This window comes from Haliaeetus albicilla, chromosome 18 (assembly GCF_947461875.1).
Source record: "Haliaeetus albicilla chromosome 18, bHalAlb1.1, whole genome shotgun sequence".
Lineage (NCBI taxonomy): Eukaryota > Metazoa > Chordata > Aves > Accipitriformes > Accipitridae > Haliaeetus > Haliaeetus albicilla.
In genome coordinates, this window is record NC_091500.1 from 3,050,790 (window position 1) to 3,071,031 (window position 20,242).

The window sequence follows — 20,242 nt, forward strand, 5'->3', positions numbered from 1 at the left end:
TTCCCAGAGCAGTGGGAGGTGTGGGCTTGAGCATGTCGTGTGTTTCCTATTTTGGAGGCTGTCTTAATCACTAAGTTTGGAGAACATGTGTCATTGGTGTGTCCTCTTGCAGATGTGCTTTCTTCAGGGATGGCTTGTAGGAGCCTGCCTTGATGTGTCAGTTCTGGGCAGCAGAGCACATAAAGCCATTTTTGAAGGCCAGATGCTGGGAACCCAGAGACACAAATCCACAGGATTTCCTTTTGGATAGTGCTCCATGGCACTCCTCTCCATATCTTGGTTTGATGTTTCATGCTCACCAGCTCAGGTTTTAGGCTCAGAAAGGCCCAAAACAGCTCCCCAAAGATCTCTTGTAACTACCCACCGGATCTTGTTCCAAGCTTGGAGCAACTGAAAATGTGGATCAGAGAGTCAGTCTTTGGGCTTGTAAATCCACTGCTGAAGTCCTGCCTGCTTTGTCCAAAGACACACGGGAAGTCCGTCCCAGAGACTTTAGCTCCCCATCTTCCCTTGTTCCTCAGCTGATGCTGAGTTCATTCCAGTCTCAAAAGCCAGAGGAAACCTGTCCTTTTAGTAGATTTATACCCGGGGCAAGATTGAGAGGAGCCATCTCTGGCAGGATTGCCATGTTAGGGTCTTTCTGGAGATGCCCCAAAATGTGCCCACATCACGCTCGGGATTTCCAGTTGCTGTGGTAACTGATCACCTGTCCTTAACGTGTTCTGCCACTGAATTGTTCTAGTGCTCACTGTCAAGGAAACCAGCACTTTCATCTAATTTCCTAGGCATGAGGTGACAGAAAAGCAAAGAAGAGAGGAAAACAAAGTCTTACCTTCATCCCATGCATTTTTAACCTCTGCATAAGTCAGACTTCAGTGGGATAACTCCTGATTTGCTCCAAAGTACAAGGCAAAACATTTCATATGCTGAATCATTCAGGTGCTCATAAAATGTTGCTCGGTTCCCTTCTGCGCTTTCCCCTCCCTCCCTTCCTATTCTGTGCTATAGTTATTGTTTTGAAACAAGCTGGAAAGTCTTTGGAGAAAGTGCCATTCTGTCTTCAATATAGCCAGGGTAAAGTCTGAACCTGGCTGAATTTCTTTAAGTCCTTTCCTGATGGAAATAATATGTTGGTTTAGAAATCAGCATAGATGGGTCCATTGATGCTAAAATTGGCCCACGCTAAAATATTATGCCACCACAGCATTAATTACAGAATTACTGTAGGGTGGAGTTTTGGCCTCGACCCCTTGCAGTTGCTGCTGAAGATACAAAGCATATCAGGGATATAACCAGTAAAGGTGAAATGATAATGATTCAGCCTCATGGATTAGGTTTTTTTAAGATGGATTTGGTCTTGTAAGCCACCCTTGCCCACAGGAAAGAAGGGAGTGGCTGCCTTAACATCTTTGATACTATACTTTTGATTTGGCACTGCTGGAAATTTACCCTCCCACAGGGCTGCCTCTTTCTTCTGCGAACATAGACTTGGTCTAAACGAAGAAGAGAAAATTAATTCAGAGTTTGATAGGCTTCAGCACTTCTCAGAGCTGAAGATGAAAACTGATGCATGACCTGGAGCTAAGGTCTGCGGAGAGAAGAACGTGGTTCAAGATCCAAAAAGGGCTACAGCACCAAATTCATGAAGTCCACTATTTCAATACCCTGTGAAAGTCAGTCCAGGTTACAGACAGGAATTTCACTGCTACCCTACTCCTATTATAGCTAAAGGAAATTCCGAGCCTCTTGGAAATCACTGAGCTTTCCCTCATCGCCTTAGGAAGGACAGCATCCAACTTTGATGTCAAGAGAAACAAGCGGATTGTGTGATGTCACAGCCTGGTTGCCCCGGCAGAGAGATGTGCTGCCTTTGGTGAGAACATGGAATGGGGACGGTGTCCTGAGGTGTCTGCAGAAGCATCACTGCTCTGAATGTTGTCGAAGAGTGTTGGTCCAAGACCGGGATTGAAATGCTGCTCCTTACCCTCTTTTGTGTAGCTTCTCTGATCAGCAGCATCAATGCAGGTTTTTCTTCTCAATTTTTTTTGTTCAGAAATAACCAGCAGAGTGGAACTGCTAGTAGTCCTACAGGATATACACATGTCGGTAAATGAAATAGGCCTGGGCTTATTCCTTGTACTTGATGGCGTATATAGACGGCTTGTGCTACAAGCTGCTACTGTACTCTTCCACTCATACTCCCTAGAAAGGACTTTATCCAGCCTGCCTATGGGAAATGGTCTGTGGCCCTGCTAGCCCCCAAACTGCCTGGGCATTGCTTGGCAGAGTGCAGGTTTGGGGAGGCTACAGTGATGCCAGGGGCTTTGGTAGACATCAGGTAGCATGGATAATTATAGACCAGGGCTTTAGCTGATGTTCTGCCCCTCTAGTTTAGTAGCACAGGCAATGGCACTGCCGCACGTGAGCAATATGTCTCATTTTGTACCCAGAGTGTGGCCTCCGACCATCTTACGAGTCCTTTCTGGACACTGGCAAGAGGATCACAGCAGGGAGATACGCCAAGACTGGGGAGTTCCCGTGGCACGTGAGCATCCAGAGCAACGGGAAACATATCTGCGGAGGCACCATGATCAGCGCATTGTGGATTTTAACTGCGGCCCATTGCTTTGCGGAAGAGGTGTGAGTACTCAGGAGAAGTGAGGACAGCCCAGGCCAGTGGGGTTGGTAACATCACTCCTTGTGGGTGTAGGATATGTCTGTCCTTGAGGTCTAGTGCAACATGTATGCGACTGAGCCAGAAAGAGAGCCCTGAACACAGGATATGTCTTCTTTGGGGAAAACAGGCCCATTTTTGATCAGAGGTAGTGTTACAACAGAAACGTGCAGAAATCTGCATAACCGGGAGATGCAGAAGGGCAATATTTTGAAGGATGGTCCGAGCAGCCTTGTATAAATGCCCGTGATGCTGTTCTGATGGCTCCAAGTATTTCCTTTACACCTAAAAAAAGGTGTATTCCATTCCAGCGTATGCTAACCCCCAAATTACCTTTGTTTTCATATAGCAAACACCTTTACCTCATGGAGAGTCTGATTTCAAAACAGCAGTCTCTGGCTAAATCAACCCCATGCAATGCCCAGGGGCAGACTCCAGCCTTCTGTAAGCCCCTTCCAAATATCATTTTTTCTCGGCAGGTCCGAGAGCTGAGACCGCTCGGTGACAAATGACCTGTGCCATCACAACCCGGAGCAGCTGGGCTGGAGCAGCGATCCCGACGATCTAGCCCACTCCATCTGTTCATTAGCGGCTGGGCTATTTATAACTTCGTTGCATTCATGTTCTCCCTCTGCACCTCTCTCCCCTGAAAATTAGCTTTGCCTAGAAGTGAGGGTAGATTTCTGCGGTATTTATAGCTAACCTGCCTCTGCAATTTACTGAGCACCACCCTACCCTGCTCAGGGGAAGGAAGCACCAACCTTTACAACAGAAAGCCTTCATGTTTGCTTATGTCTGCACTGCTTCTGTTTTGTTTATAAGGCCACCAGATCTCACTGTTGTAGTGGGGGGAACTGACCTCAGCCGACCGCTGGAACAGCATAGGCCGGACAGCTTGATCCTCCACGAAAACTTTGACAGAATGAGCATGCAAAATGATATCGCTCTGATCCTGCTCAGCAATCCCATTGAGTTCAGCAATGAGAAAATCCCCATCTGCTTGCCCTTCATATATGACATCAATACGTGGCAACACTGCTGGGTTGCTGGGTGGGGAACAACAAGTGCAGGTGAGATGCTGTCAGGAGATGTATTTGCTAACAGAGGCTGGTTTTTATCCATTTAAAGTGAGATGTGCTTTCCCAGGAAGGGTTACCCACACTAACTTCTACTCCCTACCTCCCTGGTATACACATCCAGACCCTCGCAGCCTCTGCACATCCACCAGTTCTCTGTTCAATGCAAGAACCCGTCACCTCCTGACCCTCAGAACAAAGTCCCTGGTACTCTGAGCACGTACGTTCAAGCTGAAACCTTAGAGCCCACCTTTGCTCTGCAGGAATGCAACCTCTTGCTTGCATTTTTTGGCATCCTAAGTAAGACAAGCTCCACCCTGGTGGGCAAGTTAAGCTGGGTCTAAAGTGGTCTGGAATAAGGGAAATGAAGGTCTAGGGTTGTCTTTGGTTTAATGCCTCCATGAACCGGATTGATTCAATGGTACTGGCCACCCCTCTTCTTCACTCGTTTAGAACAGCAGGTTGCTATTGCTAATTGCTCTCATTTAAGCCCTAATGAAAGTAGCTCCAGCACTGATTGTGACCCAAAATGTCTATCCTGAACAAATGTCACTAAATGGCTAATGAGCGATTTCATTATTGGAAAGAGATAATTGGGATAGAGTGGGCAGGGTGGTGCCTTGGGGCTTTAACAGTCCTCCCTAGGATGTAGTAAGTGATTGTCCCATTTAATCCTTACTATTCTGCTCTGTGGGTTTACTGTCTCCTCTCTGAAACTCTGCATTTTCCTTCTTAGACTTCATTTCCCTCACGTAACAGTAATACAGGACACAGCACTGTGTTATAGTTGTGAAACTCTCCCATTTCACCAAGGTAACGTGCTCTGAGAAAAGCAGGGGGCTGCTGCAGAGTCACTCTGCAGCTTGGCAGGGTTTCTCTTTAGCTAGTCTCTTTGCAAAATGCATGGCACGGCTCCGGCGATCAGTCTCATGCTGCTGTGTGGGCTCAGTTGACATTGCTTCCTTCTGCTATCCAAATTGCACCCTGCGTGAGGTCAACGCGCTCAGCCCTGGCACACACCCCTTCTGTCTGGGAGATGTTTCAGAAGAAAACCAGCAGAAGCTGAGTACGGTGAGAGGGATGTGTGGTGGCGTGATACAGGCCATACCAAAAAGTATGAGGCGTTGTTCCTTGATGGGGGAAAATGGGTCGTTTCTCATCTCTACCAGCCTTTTGTAGGTGGACATCTCTCAACTAGCCCCTCAGGTGGCACTAGCCTGACTCCCCTTCAAATGCAGTGAATTAGACCTCAACAAGAAGAGCCACCTCCTCGGAGATACCTACCTCAAAGCATCTGAATCTGTGGGCACTTCCTATCTTAGCTGGGAAAAGGACCTGACAACTTTCTGTCTTTTAGATCTTACCTTTGAGTCCCACCTTCCCGAAGGTGCTGGGAGGATTTAGCTCAGTGAAGTACGGAAGGAGGAGTGAGTTTCTCTGTAGGTCTCCTCCCCAGCAGTATCCTCCTCCAAAAGTCAGTTTTATCCTTCAGGCTCAGGTTCACTTTAAAAAGAAACGTGGGTGAAATGAGTGGGTTTTTCAAGTAGCCCTGCATATTTTCAGTCTTTTTGTTGCTTGCTGGTGCCCACTGCAATTTCTGTTTTCCCATCTTGAGGGAACAGTAAAGCAGTTATTTCCATTGTGTACTGCCATCCTGAGAGCCACTTTGTAAAAAATACAGCTGGTCGCCTCGGTGAGGCATGGCCAGGAGAGTGTGGGGATAACAAGGTCAGCTGTTCTGGGTAAAGCTCAGTGGACTTTCCTCTGCAGGGCTCACACAGGACCCCATGAAGGGGCCCTCAAACTGAGTTCCCCAGAAACGTGAGTAAGAAACCCAAGGTGTGCAATGCAGCTCATCTCAGGTCATCACCAAGACCAGCGGGACAAGCTGTCCCTTTGGGGGTACCACATCCCAGAGTTCATCTGCAAAAATAAGTGATTTTAAAAAAATCCTATTTAGCAAGCCTCCACCGGCCAGGATTTCAGATTTGCCCATTAACACTTCCCCCCTTTCTACCTACCTACCCACCCACCTCCTGGTCTAGCATAAAGTCAAGAGCACAAACTTATCTTTGCTTACACTTGGACAGCCTCTGTAAGCACCTGTGACCATACGGTTGTGCCCTGAGACACTTTACAAATTTGACTGAGAGCAGTCCCAAGGGCTGGTCTCCGGCTGTGATATCACTCTTACAAGACTGCACTGCTCTGCAGTTTTGTTAATCCTTCTCTTCTCACTTGCTGGTTACCTGTTGCGGTTCCAGCGTCCCACGTGCTGCAGAAAGCGCGGATGAAGCTCATCAGCAGGGAGGAATGCTTGGAGCGGATCCCGCAGCTAGAGGAGAACATGCTGTGTGCTGAGCTGGAGAAAGGAGAAAGAGGTGCCTGCCAGGTAAAGTAAATAGGCTCCCGGATGGCCACGCTGCCTACGGGGGCACCGACACATTGGGGGAGAAGCTCCTTCACCTCAGGAACAAATATTGATTCTTCCTACGGCTTCCTGGGGTTGCTAAAGCTTCTCTGCAGGAGGCCAGGGCAGGATGCCCAGCGGCCAAGGAACTGCCTGCAAAGGCATATTGACCCAGGCAACGGGGGTGCAGGGCTCCTGGGGCTCTGGAAGGCAGGAGCGGTGCTGGAAATGAAACACCTTGTTGAGTGGATGAGCCTCTCATGCTCTCCCCCCTGCCCCGATTCCCTCCCTGCTCCGAGAGAGACAGGAGCTCTGCAAGGGAAACCGTGAGCTGAAAGGGGGAGCGAGGGAAAAGGATGGTTCCCAGCAAGCGCCCTTGGATAGGAAACCGTTTTGGATGGCTCTAGGCACAGGATTTTGGACTGTTACCTCACAGCAATTTAAAAACCCAGCGTCTGCTGTGGCCAAGCTGTGGAGTGGTGGGAGAGATGGGAGGAGAGGTCTCGCATCCCTGTGGAGAGGGCTCAGCACAGCATGGGCTGCGTCCTCCTCCTGCCTCGTGTCCCCTCAGCCCTGGGCCAGGCAGTGCTGCTCTACCACCAGGTTAAATACTGAAAGGAGACAGGAAAAGTTTGTCCAGGAGGGTCAAAGCAAAAGAATTGGGAAGCAACTTTAATCCAGGTGCATTTAATTTGAATATTAGGAACCTTTCTCAGGTGCGGTCTTGGCTCTGACCCAAATGTCCTTTGCTAACACAGCAGGTTGGTCTGTGGGTGCTGGAACTAATCATGTCTTATTGCAATGAGTTCGTGATACAGGATGATGGACTTTTCAAGCTAAATTATAAAGACTTCAAGTGGTATTTGATATCAGGGACTGCTAAGGGGAGAGAGCTGACACAAACGCCCAAATGTGGGAAAACCTCACTCAGAACTTGTGGCCTCAGAACACACTCCACCCTGCAGAATTGCTGTCTGGATGTCAAACAAAGTCTGAAAGCCAACAAACACCTTTTCTTTCATAGCATCCAACCTCCAACCCCTCCTCTGAGAGCCTGGTGAGGACTGGGCTCTCCTTCAGCCTCTGTTTCAGGACTAAGGTCTCCATCCTCCACCGGGCAAGGGTTTTCTTAGATGTGTGCATGTGTTTGCAGTGGGACAGATGGACAGGTATGCAGAGCTTCATCCTGTAGGAATCATTCATTGAGGGAACTAAAACAACACCCAGGCCTGAGAGAGATCCCCTGCCCTTTAGGCAAAGACAGCAGGTACAGGGACCATGGACTGCCAAGCCATTGCGAGCTGGGCCCATAGCTGGGCAGCGGAGGGGAAGTTTGCTTTGCAAAATCATTTTCTGATTAGCCAGAGAGCATCTGTCTCTGAAACCATTCATCTAGTGACTTTCACCTCCATTAAATTCAATCAAAAATTTTAAAAAGAAAACTGCCACAGGATAACATTAACATAATTAAAGAATGCACTTCCCAGCCCAGCCTTAAGTTCTGCGGCTGAATTATGCTGGTGAAACAGCAAGAGCACTTGTACCCAGCAAAATGAATCTCCTGTAGTCAGAAAGCTGATGAGGGTGCTATTTTGATCTGCAATAATGTTAGAGTCTTCTGAGAAATGAACTAGAAATGTGAGCTTTCCAAGCAGTGGAGGTACACAATGATTGAATGTGTGATAATGCTCATAAACCAGCGACTGCGCACTTGTAGTGGAAGCTTGACCAGGCAGAAATGTCCTGCGAACTGAAATAATGAGAGCAAGACAAAACCATACCCTAGGCTAGTGGAGCTCTTCAGGAGAGAAACAGGTGATGGGTTTTCTGGGAAGTGCTGACTGAAGTCAGGTAGGGCAGGTTTTGGCCTTGCTAGGCTGGTTCAGAAATCTGGGGGCTTGCCCGTAGTAGGCTGCCCAGTAATGAACTGGGAAGCCAGGTCCAAACCTGATGCTTGCTCTGCAGCATGGACCACTGGACACCCAACTCATCTGCCCTGGGCAGATAGCGAGGCACACTGTAGACAGTGCAATCTATCCTGCTACGCTTGTCTATAAAGATTATGGGGTTTGTGTCAAATAAGAATGAGGCCAGGTTCCAAAATACCTAAATCCTTTACAAAGTCAGCACTGTCAGGGAGGTGGAGCAGCCCTGGGCACAGTTTTCATCTATACCAACTGGCTGTAATCTGGATGACTTCCAGACACAGCTCAAGCTTCTGTAGGGGTCAGGAGCCACCCACAACAGAATCACAGAATAGTTTGGGTTGGAAGGGACCTTGAGAGGTCATCTAGTTCCAACCCCCTGCCATGGGCAGGGACATCTTCAACCAGATCAGGTTGCTCAGAGCCCCGTCCAACCTGACCTTGAATGATTCCAGGGATGGGGCAGGATCACTTTGGATGCTGTCACCCCAGTTTAGAGGCTAGGAAGGAGCAGCAGCACAGGCAAGGCAGAGACCCCTGGTCAGGGAACAAGATGCTGAGCTTGCTGGTGTAGCTATGGTCGGTAAATCTGGAAGCCATGCACTGCAGAGGTGCATGACATGTCTGGACATGAAGTAGATAAAAGCCTTATGTTAAGCTTTTCTGAGGTTTGCTGACAATCAGGATACATTTGTTCATGTCCGAAGCCATGCTAAGTTGGGCAAGTTGCATCTAGACCCAAGGTTGTAAGCCCACATGATCCTGATCTGGGTACAAAGGATTACCATCCTAGGTCTTTGGACTGTGTGCCATTTGTGTGCTAGATTTTCCCCGTTGCAGCAAGCTGTTTTATATGAGTAACTAGAGCCACACAGAAGTCTTCACCAAGGCATTGTGCAGAAGTTTTATTCTACTGACCACTGCCTTAATACCCCCATGTGGCAACAGGACACGAATAGAAAGGCTGAGACATTTCACCAGCTGCCATCATACTAGTACCAGACAAGACTAATTTGTGGATCACTGACCATATTCCTATAATAAGTCAAGGAGATTGAATAGCAGAGCTCCTGAGTATTTGTACTTTAAAAAAAAATCCATTCACTTAAAAAGAAAAATCTATTGTATACCATTCCCTAGTGGTTCTGCAGACAAATATATAGATTGACTGTGAATTAACACTAACAGGATCTGTAATTGACTTATAGTTCTATTTAGTCATAAACATTAGCATTAATGGATGTTCATGGGGTACAAGTGCTAAAGAACAGACGCTAGAGATGGCCTATGTGTTATTTTTTCGTGCGCTACATTTCTTCCATGACCCCATGAACCACAATTGATGTCTAATTCCTTGCTTTCTTAAGCATCGTTTGTTAGGCTCTGATGCAATGGCAGCTTGAACAATAATTAGAGTATGAGGGACTCACAAAGCAAATGCTTCTTCAGCGTCTTGCCTATCCAGACAAAATTCAGTAAATGGCCCAATTATATTTCAGAGAGTTTCTGCAAAGGAGGTCTGTGGGGGTAGCTCTGCGATGGGGTGATTAGGGCAGAGAGTGTGTTCAGCTGGAAGTCACAGTTCACGTACAGTTCAGGTCAGCAGCGGATGAAGAGGGGCCCACTCCCTGGCCTGACTTTCAGGGGAAGGAACCGTTGTGTAGCCACAAACAAGCAGTGGGATGGTTCCAGCTCAGCTTCACTCTGTAGGGCTGATCTGAGTCATGGGCTGAAGGTATCATCTACCCCCTTCCACTAGTTGTAGCCGGAGGTGATCTTGGCCATCTCTGATGAATGTCTGAAATGATGCGTCTAAGGCTCTGGGGTTTAATTTCTTTAGTTGTGTGAAAAAGGCAGAGAAGGACCTCTTTCCTTCACCTGCAATATGACCTGCCCACATATACTGTCAGCAGTTTGGAAAGGGCAAATTCCCTTTACAACACCTGGGGCGCTCAGGGCTCTCACCCCTCGTAGCTGTAGTGATAGCAGTAGTTGTTGTACTACCCTGGGTGGGATTTACCCAGCGAGATACAAATGTCTTTTCTGTAGCCATCTGCAGCTACCGAGTCGTCTTTCCATCAATAGGGAGAAAAAAAGCTCTTCTGACATGCATTCATTGAGACTGTTTTAACCACCTATTATAAAACGAGATAAATCCCTGTATGAGTGCTTATTGCTCCCCATTTACTAAAAACAAGGTGTCTAGGTCACAGGGAGACACGGCTCCAAGGCAGGACAGTTGCCTACATCTAAGTCTCCAGTGCTATTTTAGATATCCCAGGTTACCCCCCTGGCTTCCCACTGCCCCCATCTCAAACCATGTCCCAGTGCCAGTAATGAGACTGCAATGGGAGCTTGACACTTGCACTGGAAACACCAAGGAGAGGTGATCGGTCTGGAGCTGAAGTCACCCCTGAGCACCCTCGCTTCATCTGTGCATAAGAGTGCAGAAGTGACAAAAGCTCTTGCATCCTTTTACAAGCTCTTGCAGCCTTTTAGTGGTGCTAACGTGGGTCCAAAACTGCAAAGGAAGACTTACGAAATAGAATTTTTTAAAGAAAAAGTCTGCAAATGAAAATTGGGTCCGTGTAGGTAAATTGCGACAGATGCAAGGAAAAGGTCACAAACCAGGGAAGCGTGGTCAGTCCCTCAGGCTGTTCAAAGTATCTGAATGGAGGTGGATAGATGATGGTCTGACTGCAGTCTGTAGGGAGGGTGAGTATCTGTATGAGCTCTGAGGTTATAGGCCCTTCTGCCTATCAGGAGGGGGCCAGGAGTCAAAGCTAACCGCATTTCAGTTCAAAGTTATTACTAACTGTACAAAATTACTTTGCTATTGTACCTTACCTTAATAGTGATGAGACTGATCCACTCTCCATTCTCGTGGTGGATTCTCCATCACTGAACTTTTGCTGACATGATGAGGTGGGTTTTTTCCCTAAGGGACAGATTGCTTTAAGTAGGAAGGTATCCTGGGAAGCCCCAGAACAGAGTAGTAGAAAGGTGTTTCTGCATTGGCAGTCTCTTAAATTTTCTTCTGAAGGGTGCTTTGATGTGCAGCTCGTAAGAATCAGAACGCTTTTCCTATGTCCCATGGTTTTATAGGCTTTTCATCATTTTATCATTTTATGATATGGGCTGACAAGTGAACACATTCAGGCCGTGGTGGCTTAATTGTCTGATCTGTGAAACACACTCCTTCCTATTGCAAGGACCGGGGCTGTTGATGATGTCGCATGTCTCTTCTTCTTCCTTCCTCTGGGTTTGGTCCCTCAAACTGAAGCTGTTTGGTTTGCAGCAAGGGGGTCCAGCATTACTTCGTGTGCCTGGTGGGGGAAGCTGTGGGGAGCAGAATATCTTTGCATCCAGCTGAACACAAAAGCTACTGTGTGCTTGCCCTCAGAGTGGGGGAATGGGTGCGATGACTCAGAGGAGCCGCTTCTCATTCAATTACAGTGAGTCAACAGGGCTTTAAGGGAAAGTCATGACTCACAGGCAGATTTAAATTCTTTGAAGGAGTCACAAGCATGTGGCAGAGGGTGATCCAGCTGATATAACGCGCTGAGATTTCCAAAACTCTTTTAACAAGATTTCTCACCGAAGGCTCACGGAGGAACTGAGCTGTCATGAAGTAGGATGGCTTCCGTTTGAAAGGGTGGCAGCACGGAGGAAGGATTTGACCGGAGAAAGGGCTTACAAGGGGACCGGTGCTGGCATCCGTGCAAGGAATTGTGATGTTCAAGGAGGGCGAATGCTGAGACGACCAAGTTGGCCAATGCCACAGCATTACTCAGAGTGGTCAAAATTAAAACTGACCGTGCAGAGGTGCAGCAGGATCTCATTATGCTGAGTGACACAGGTTAAAACAGCAGATGCAGTTCACTGTTGATAAAGGAAAAGTAATGACTGTAGGGAGAAGCAACTCAAGCTGTATGCATGCAATAAAAGGCTCTAAATTACCTATTGCCATGTAAGAAGATCTTGGAGTAACTGAGTATAGTCCTTCAAAAACATCAGCATGAGGCTCTGTGGAGGTCTAAAAGGCAACGAGAGCATTATGAATTATTAGGAAAGAAATAGGTAGCAAAGCAAATGTGTGTTATGCCAGGGCACTAATCTTGGGAGTCTACGTCTTGTGTGCTCTGTGTGTGATTCCCGTCCATCCCATCTTGAGAAAGGAGTAGTATTAGAAGAGAAGAGCAGAGGAACAGGGACACGGAGTATCTTCTGGTGGAAAGGAGAATAACAGAGCAGGACTCTGAGGCTTGTAAAAGTTTGTCTGATGGGGACATGACACAGATTTCTAAAGTCTTGAGCAGCAAGGAGAGGACAGTCAGGAGCTGTCCTCTTGTCACTACTGTTCAAAATACATGAAGGAGGGGGTGTCAGATGGCCGTATCAGGCAGCAGATTTAAAACAACGAGAAGGAAGTGGTTTTTCATCCAACAGATAATTAAACTATGGAAGTCACTGACCAGGATGTTGTGGGTATTTATCCTAAGGGATAAATGGATTCAAAAAGCAATTAGATAACTTCCTGGATGAAGATCTCTCTAAGGCTATTAACCACTGTGATGTAAATACAACTCTGTAAATACTTGCCCTGTTTCTCATTCTCTTCCCTGAGCACTTGCTACAGATGACAGTCAGACACAGGAGTCTGGGCCACATGGGTCTTTGGCCAGATGCATTATAACCGCCTTTAAGTCCGTGCCACCGTAGCTACTAATGGACCCTGCGGACATCAGTGGGGATGGAGTTGGGCGGTCTTGTTCTCCCATTTTCCAGCAAGGGGATGGAGGGGCAGAGTAGCTGAAGGCTCTCACCTGAGGTCTCAAAGGGATCCCATGAAAGGAGTCCAGGTGCCCTGTGTAACCTGGTTCGTTTTCCATACCTGCACGCTAAAAATGGCTGTAGCCTGCCTCCTTCCACTTTTCCCTAAAGACAGCTTCTTCATGGTGAAAAAAACTGAAGAAATAATCTGTTTGCAAAAGCCTTTACTTCCTGCATCCAGGGCAGCTCTAATGGCAAGTGTTGTTATTCACATGCTGATTCTCTCCAATTTACACAGAGCTTACCAACATGAAAATGAAACCAGCAATGACTTGCAAGGATTGTGTATCCACCTAATGAGTATCAGATGGGTTGTCCTCCCTCCCCCAGAGCTTCTCCCATCTAAGAAGATTTATGTGGCTGAACGTGTTTGTTCTGATCAATTACCATGTTGCAGACACGAATACAAATATGAACGGAAGAAGATTACGCCCTTGATCCAAAGCCCACTAAGTCAGCAGAAAGGCTCCTGATATTCACAAAAAGGCTTTAGCTGTGGTGAAAAGGATGAAACTTTTGATCAGCTTCAGTGAACAAAGCGCCTTGTTAGTCGGTGACAGTTTTTATACAACCCAGAACTATTTATGGGCAGATATATCATGGCTCTCACCTCTCCTAATGGAAGGATTAACATGCAGTTGTGGAAGGCTTGAGTTCAGCACCAGATCTGATTTGATGTGGTTGCTTTTCAGTCATCCTCCAGCTGACAAGAAACATGCAACAGAGGCAAAGATACTATTTTTAGGTCCTTTTCTGTCCAGAAACTTGGCACTGAGACTAAAGAGCAGGAGCAGGTATCTGGTGTGTGTCGCTGACCAGAAGTATTTCACCACCAGGATACAGGACGCTGAAAGCTGAAAGCAGCATTTAATAAGTTCTTCGATCTTCAGAGTCGTTAACCTGAGCATTCATTAAATTAGTGCTACTGGAAACATCACAGAGCTGAGATAATTGTACCACTGCTCAAAACTTGCTCCTCCCACACCCTCTCCTACACAAGGATGGAAAATCTTGGGCCAGCGTTTCTGAGATCTTAAGGTGGATGCAGAGATATTCAGAAGTGTCCAGGAACTGAGTTTATTTTCTCTATCTTTTGCCCTATAAAAAACAGGCTACTGATTCATCTGGATCACTGCTATAAATATGTGGGCGAGATTATCACATGGAGAGGATGATTTAGCCCATTCTGTGATAAAATCATTGGGTTAAATAGCTGAAGTTAGGAGAAATGGCATGTTAGAAGTTGCACCCATGAAGCAGACCAGCTCAGCCCATGTGGAAAGGGATCTGAAGCAGGATTTGGGTCTCAGGGCTTGTGGATTAGAGAAATGGATTTGCAGCTGCTGCCTGGGTTTTCACAGCATTGCCTAACTCCCTCTCTGCCCAGGTTTTAAATCGCTTTCCACAGCTGACAGACCCCCAAGCCCTGCAGACAGCTCTCCCTTTCCCCGCCGAGCGGGCAGAGAGCAAAATGAACATGGATAAAGAAGGCAACAGAGAAAAGCAGATCTGGTGTGAAAGGAAAACTGCGTGATGTGTGGTTTAAACAGGGATTCCTGGCTCTGCCATTGCCTCGTGCAAATCGCATCCCTTTTCTGCTGTGGTTTTTCTCAGCTATGAAATATGATAAGACTTCTCCCCCCAAGGATAGTCACAAGGTATCAGGAATAAACTGGTATTTAAGTGCCCTGGGAGAAAGGTCCTTTGCAAGTGTGAACAGCCTCCAAATTGGACACTCTGAAACCGATCTGCCCTAATGGTGTGCAGGGACTCTGCCTGTGCTAAAAATCTCCTTTACAAGGAAACGCTGTCACGATACATCCCGACATATCACTGATGAAGGATCGTCCGCCGTTGCTGCACCGCTGGCTTGTGAATGGCTCCCACCCTCTCGACTTCATTTATTATCTTTGTGTAGGAGGCTCGAAGTGCCTTCCTTTCGCTACCAGGATAATACGTTTGGCCTGTTCCTGCCCTAAGGGAATTAGCAGTAAAATTCCCAGTAATTTAATTATGCGTACAGCCTAGGAGATGTTCATTCATTCAAACAGGATGCCATCGCCAAGGACACTGATAACGCATGGATCCAAGGTCACTGCAAGGTCACTTTTGCCATTCACGAAAATTCTTGGCTGAAACAGGGTCGGGAAACATTTTTAGATCCTGAGTCTGAAGCGGGTCCAGCAGCACTGGCTGAGATGCAGACACATAGCTACAGTAACACCGTTGCAGTGCAAACAGTATTGAATTCACAGTTGGACTGGATGATCTTAAAGGTCTTTTCCAACCTAAATGATTCTGTGATTCTATGACTGAATGCTGAAGAAACATTTGCTCTGTATTTATCTCAGTTTTTCCCTCCTGTATGCATATTGAACTAAAAAGAAAAATAGAAAAAAAAAATTAAAAAAGATAAACATATTAATGACCTGGGCCCTCCATCTAGCGAAGTGAGTAGGAATTCAGCCATAAACTTCAGCGGGTGCTGATGAGTTGCACAGGGGACTACAGCCGCTTCCTTACTCATTAATTAATGTGTGTTAGCACAGGGTAGCTGCTGGCGGAAAGGGGTTCATACATTAACGACAAAAACATTTCTCAAAGTAGTGTGCAAAGAGAGAAGGCCAACATTTCCCAGGAAAGCTGGCTGCCTCGGGAAATGGGTTCGTATTGAATTTATTTGCCACTTGTACTGGAGACAGGGTAGAAAAAAGATTCAAACCCACTGTGGAAGGAAACTTCTTTAAAGCAGGGTCTGCATAGCACTTAAGATAAGAGTTTGATTGTCCCAGTCAGCCTGTGGGCACCTCTCAGCTGCTATGAGAGGTTTGATCCTGCTGTAACATCCTCCTTATGCCGTAGGTGGACAGCGGGGGACCTCTGGTTTGCAGCTACTGGAACACCATGAAGTGGTTTCAGGTTGGCATCGTCAGCTGGGGAGAAGATTGTGCAGAAAAGCCAAACCATGAGATCTTAATATCTGTTTACAGCTACCGTGGCTGGATCGAGACTGAAACAGCCATAAGGGGGAAACCTTTCTTTATTGAAGGCGTGGATAACCATGCAAATGGCGAGGTGGTTCTTTCCAGGGCTGAGACACAGCTGGTGTTTCTTGAGTGTCGCCTCCTTTTATTTATCTCTTTAATAGCAATTAGATTACTCTAGAGAAGATTTTTCAAAGCATAATAAAAGAACTACTGTCTCATTCTTCTTTTGCTGCTGACCCATATAATCATGTCTCAGGTCAACCTGCTCCATCTCACTGATGTGGACACAGATGCCAAAATGAGATGGCACAGCGAGGCAAGGAAGCGATGCAGAGGACAGAGAGATGAATGAGAGAGCCCAGGACACTGACAAGAGAGGCCATAATCCTCTGAAAAAAACAGATTTTCCACACTGGTGGGTCACATCAGGCCCTGTTTTTTGCTAAGCTCACATGCGAAGTCAAGATGTGGCAGCTGAAGCAACTGCTCCCCTTGGAAAACTGAAACCCTAAGAAAGGTCTTAGCTTACTCAGTTGCATATTAACTTAACTGTTGGTAGGATAGCTCTGGGTTAACGTATCTTACAGCTAATTATTAGCTGGACTAATGTATCTTCTATCTTGCAGCTGGCCCAAGCTAAAGGCATCTTCAGGGACCAAAGCAGCTGTTCAGGTGATACGTCAAGCTGCTGGGACATGACTACATGTCATATTCAGTATATCCTTAAGCTACAAAAAGGGCAAGAACTCTTTTGGGCAGTGTTGGAAGGTGTAGCATCATCTAACTAATCAGTCTTATGCTGGGTTTTGGTTGTTAAAGGCAACAGAGAAAAATCTGGCTGAGCTATCCATAAAATGCTGTCTACAGAAACGCCTTGGCTTTGTAATTAGCCAACTTTAATCCTTTGCAAGTAAATGGTAAATCAAAAGGAAATAGCATTATTTTTTTCTGTGTTAGAGGCCTTTTATGTGCATTGCTGGGGGCCCACATCCCAGCCTGAGCTGGGACTGAGCTGGTCCTTCATGCAACGCGTGGTCCTTCATTGCTTCGCCGGCAGCAAAGTGCATTGCAAAATGTGTACTTGTCTTCACAAGGAGGTTGCTTTTCTTGGAAGTGATGGGGAAGGAGGCAAGCAGCAAGGTCTCCTTCATGTCCCACCTTTGCAATGGCATAAAAGCACCTGTAATTTGCAGCAATGATAAAACTCAGTGAATGTGCAATGGGACAGAACCTCACAAATTGGTTTTAATTACCTTGATATTTTCTGGCTAGCTGGTGGAGAAGCCTTGTAAATGAGAATTAATTCATCTACCTTAAGCTAATGCAAACCCATCTTGGCATAAAAGTCAGACTTTATTTTCTGTGTTATCTGAGCAGAAAATAATGCTTAATTATTATTAGTTCTGAGTAATGCTTATGAAAATTGCTCCACATTAATTTCACATGACTGACTGGCTAATGGATGCATAAAGGTCTTGTAACCCTTTGCAAAAAGACTAATAAAAGCTAAAAACAAGGGGAATATATTACTTTAGCAGCTATTAGTAGTAGACAGTGTCTGCTGGCATTAATACCTATATTTATTTTCCTTTCTATTAATAATATATCAACAGATTCTAGAAGCTGTGGCAGGGGCTGGACATCAGGAAATATTTCCTAATGCTGCAATCTATTCAGCTACAGAATTGTTTCCCCCAAAGGAAACGAGAGATGTCCTCCTGTTTGAATTATTTTAATGTAGGGATTGTATAAAGCACTTTTGTCTACAGCACATGGCATGGAAAAAACCTGCACTTACAGGGAACTGCAGAAGGACTCAGTAGGTCTTTTCCATCAGTAGCATTTGCATACTGTTAAGGGTCTGTGTTAAACGAAGGTGATGCTACTCACTGGTTACAGCAGGGCACTGCTGCTGTAGGTTTTGATCCATCCTGCTGCTCATTTACTCAATGGCCTTGGGGAAAGAAAGTTTGTGCTTCGTGCCTCAGTTTCCCTACTTGTAAACTGAGAAAATGAAAGTGGTTCACTTTGTTCTATGGAAGCATCAGTTCTGCAAATTAAGACCAGCTATGTAGCTGCAAAGTAATAAACAGGGAAGAGACTTTTTCCTCCTTATTTGAAACATCATAAAATTCATTAAAGTGAATGAATCTTTGCTACTACATACACTCATTATGTATGTTCATTATTTAGGGCAAGAAAGGAAATGTTTGTTTAATATTTCTGTGCTGTAAGTAGGTCTGATGAAAACAGGTTGATGCTGTATTTTGTTTCAAAGGTATTTGTGTTTTGAGAGAGCACATCACTTTTGATTATGGATTTGATGGGAATGTGCTGGAGTCACACAAAATCAAAATGCAATATATCGGTTTTGTCATTAACATTTCAGTGTGACCCATTAATTTTTTAAGCTTTACAACATTGGTGTACTATGTTTCTTACATTATTGTATTCCATATTCACTTAGATCATCTAAGTGAAAAGTTTCCAAATTGAACTACCTCAACTTTTATGCTTCAGGCTATAGTTCGGGATGTTAATTTTCTGTCTTAATATGCAGCAAATTTCCTATTGCTCCTTCCCTCTTTCCAGATACCCCTTCTTCATGTGCAGTCAGCCAAATGGAGAGACCATCAAGCGGTCTGGGCAAAAGAAATACGTTTCTTTCAATATCCTTTGCTCAATGAGCAACAAATGGCCAACATAAACCAAGAGGCTGCTGCATGGAGCATGGTGATGCAAAGCAGTGCCCCAAAATACTGATTTTGTTCTCGGCACTACACCTTTAGCAGCAAATACCAGAAGACAAGGCAGCTATAAAAATGCTTAAAGACCTGGGGAAACATCCATAAGGGGATTCAAGGCACAAAAATATGAGGATATGGGTACTCAAGGAGACAGAGAAGAGGTAGTCAGGCCTTGCTTGCACATTTTGCTACGGAGCTAAGAACAAAAGCACCTCCCGTGAGCACTGAAGGTAGCAATTTAAAAGCCAATATACCAAAACAATTTTGGCTTAGTTCTGCAGAAATTAAGGGCTCTGTATATATAGGCGCATTTCCCTGCCTGCCACATCCCAGCTGGCTGTTTGCACGCAACTTTGAGCAGAGAGATGGAAGATTTGAAGATGATGGTGTTTGTGCAACTTTGGCAGCAAAAGCTGGTTGCAGATGAGAAGTGGGGAGGGCTCCAAGCAAGACAGACAGTCGTGTGGCTCCACCTCAGAGAAGGAGGGTTGGAAGAGCATCAGTCCAAGGTCATAACTACCGCTGTAGAAATCCAATCTTTATTCAGGGTGATAATCCCAGACTTCTCTCGCCCAGCTCCTTCTCAGTAGATGTGACATGGGTGATCTGAGGACAAAACAGTTGCCAGCACAAGCCTTTTAGAGGGACAGAGATTTCCCATTTTCTCCTTTTCCAGCCTGTGCTTCCTCACAGGGATAAGACACAATGAAAACCATAGACTTGTCTTCTCCTGCTCCCTTCAGCATCGTGGGCGCCTCTGTCCCTCTGAGGAGAAGGCAGATGGCCACACAGATGTGACCACAACCGTTGGCATCCATTTGTTGGTTGATATGCACTGCATGAAGTGTTTTGACTTTGCGTATGTGTCTTTAGCTGTCTAGCTTCAATCCAAGCAAGATGGCAGAGGGCTTATTTCTCTCCTGTGTTTCTGTGCACCTACCAGGCGATGAGTGAAAAAGCATCTGTAGAGATGGTAAAAATCATTGCTCAGGTCTTTAATTGTGTCTTTTGTTGATGGTAAAGTAGATTAGAACTGGAGACCGAAGGCTGCAGTGGATCTGCACCCATTCCCACATTTCCCAGTGACTTCCCAAGTGGCTTTCTGGACAAGCCGTTTTTCAGGCTAAGGACTTAGTTTACCCTTCTGTAAGCATGACAATAACTAAAAGCCAGGGATGTCTCCTGGGATGCATGAATTGTGATAGTGATTAATCACTGCTGTTAACTAAAGTGAAGATAGCTCTGGGACAGAAAACACTACTGACAGTATCGAACTACTTGATTTCTTCAAGAACTGCTGAACTCTTCTGGTGTGAGGCTGAAGAGATGCTTCAAGTAGGTGGATTATGGTCTGAAGGAGAGCTTGGCTTTGGGATGAATACAAGACAGAGGTTGGCAGCCCTTGCCGTGCCTAACCAAGCCATTGACATCCCTAAATGTACTCCAGAAATACAACCACGCTTTTCCCTGCAGTGTGGGAATGCTCAAGCGTGCTGGATGTGTGCCGAGCAGTGCCCAACCTTTGCATAGCAGTTGTGCTTGCTGACCTTGAAAAAACACCTACTCTGCTTGAAGGATTTTGCTCAGTTG

The 20,242-nt window shown here is 45.9% G+C and overlaps 1 protein-coding gene across 1 annotated transcript; it reads left to right on the plus strand.

Annotated features, from left to right (window-relative positions):
- Window positions 1-1,714: 1,714 nt before the first annotated feature.
- On the plus strand, window positions 1,715-16,125 carry LOC104315206 (serine protease 55). The gene is given in 7 exon segments (XM_069806533.1): window positions 1,715-1,861; window positions 1,906-1,939; window positions 1,941-2,106; window positions 2,451-2,640; window positions 3,497-3,744; window positions 6,015-6,142; window positions 15,781-16,125. Coding segments are annotated over 7 exon segments (1,101 nt in total). The 5' UTR covers window positions 1,715-1,829; the 3' UTR covers window positions 16,084-16,125.
- Window positions 16,126-20,242: the final 4,117 nt, after the last annotated feature.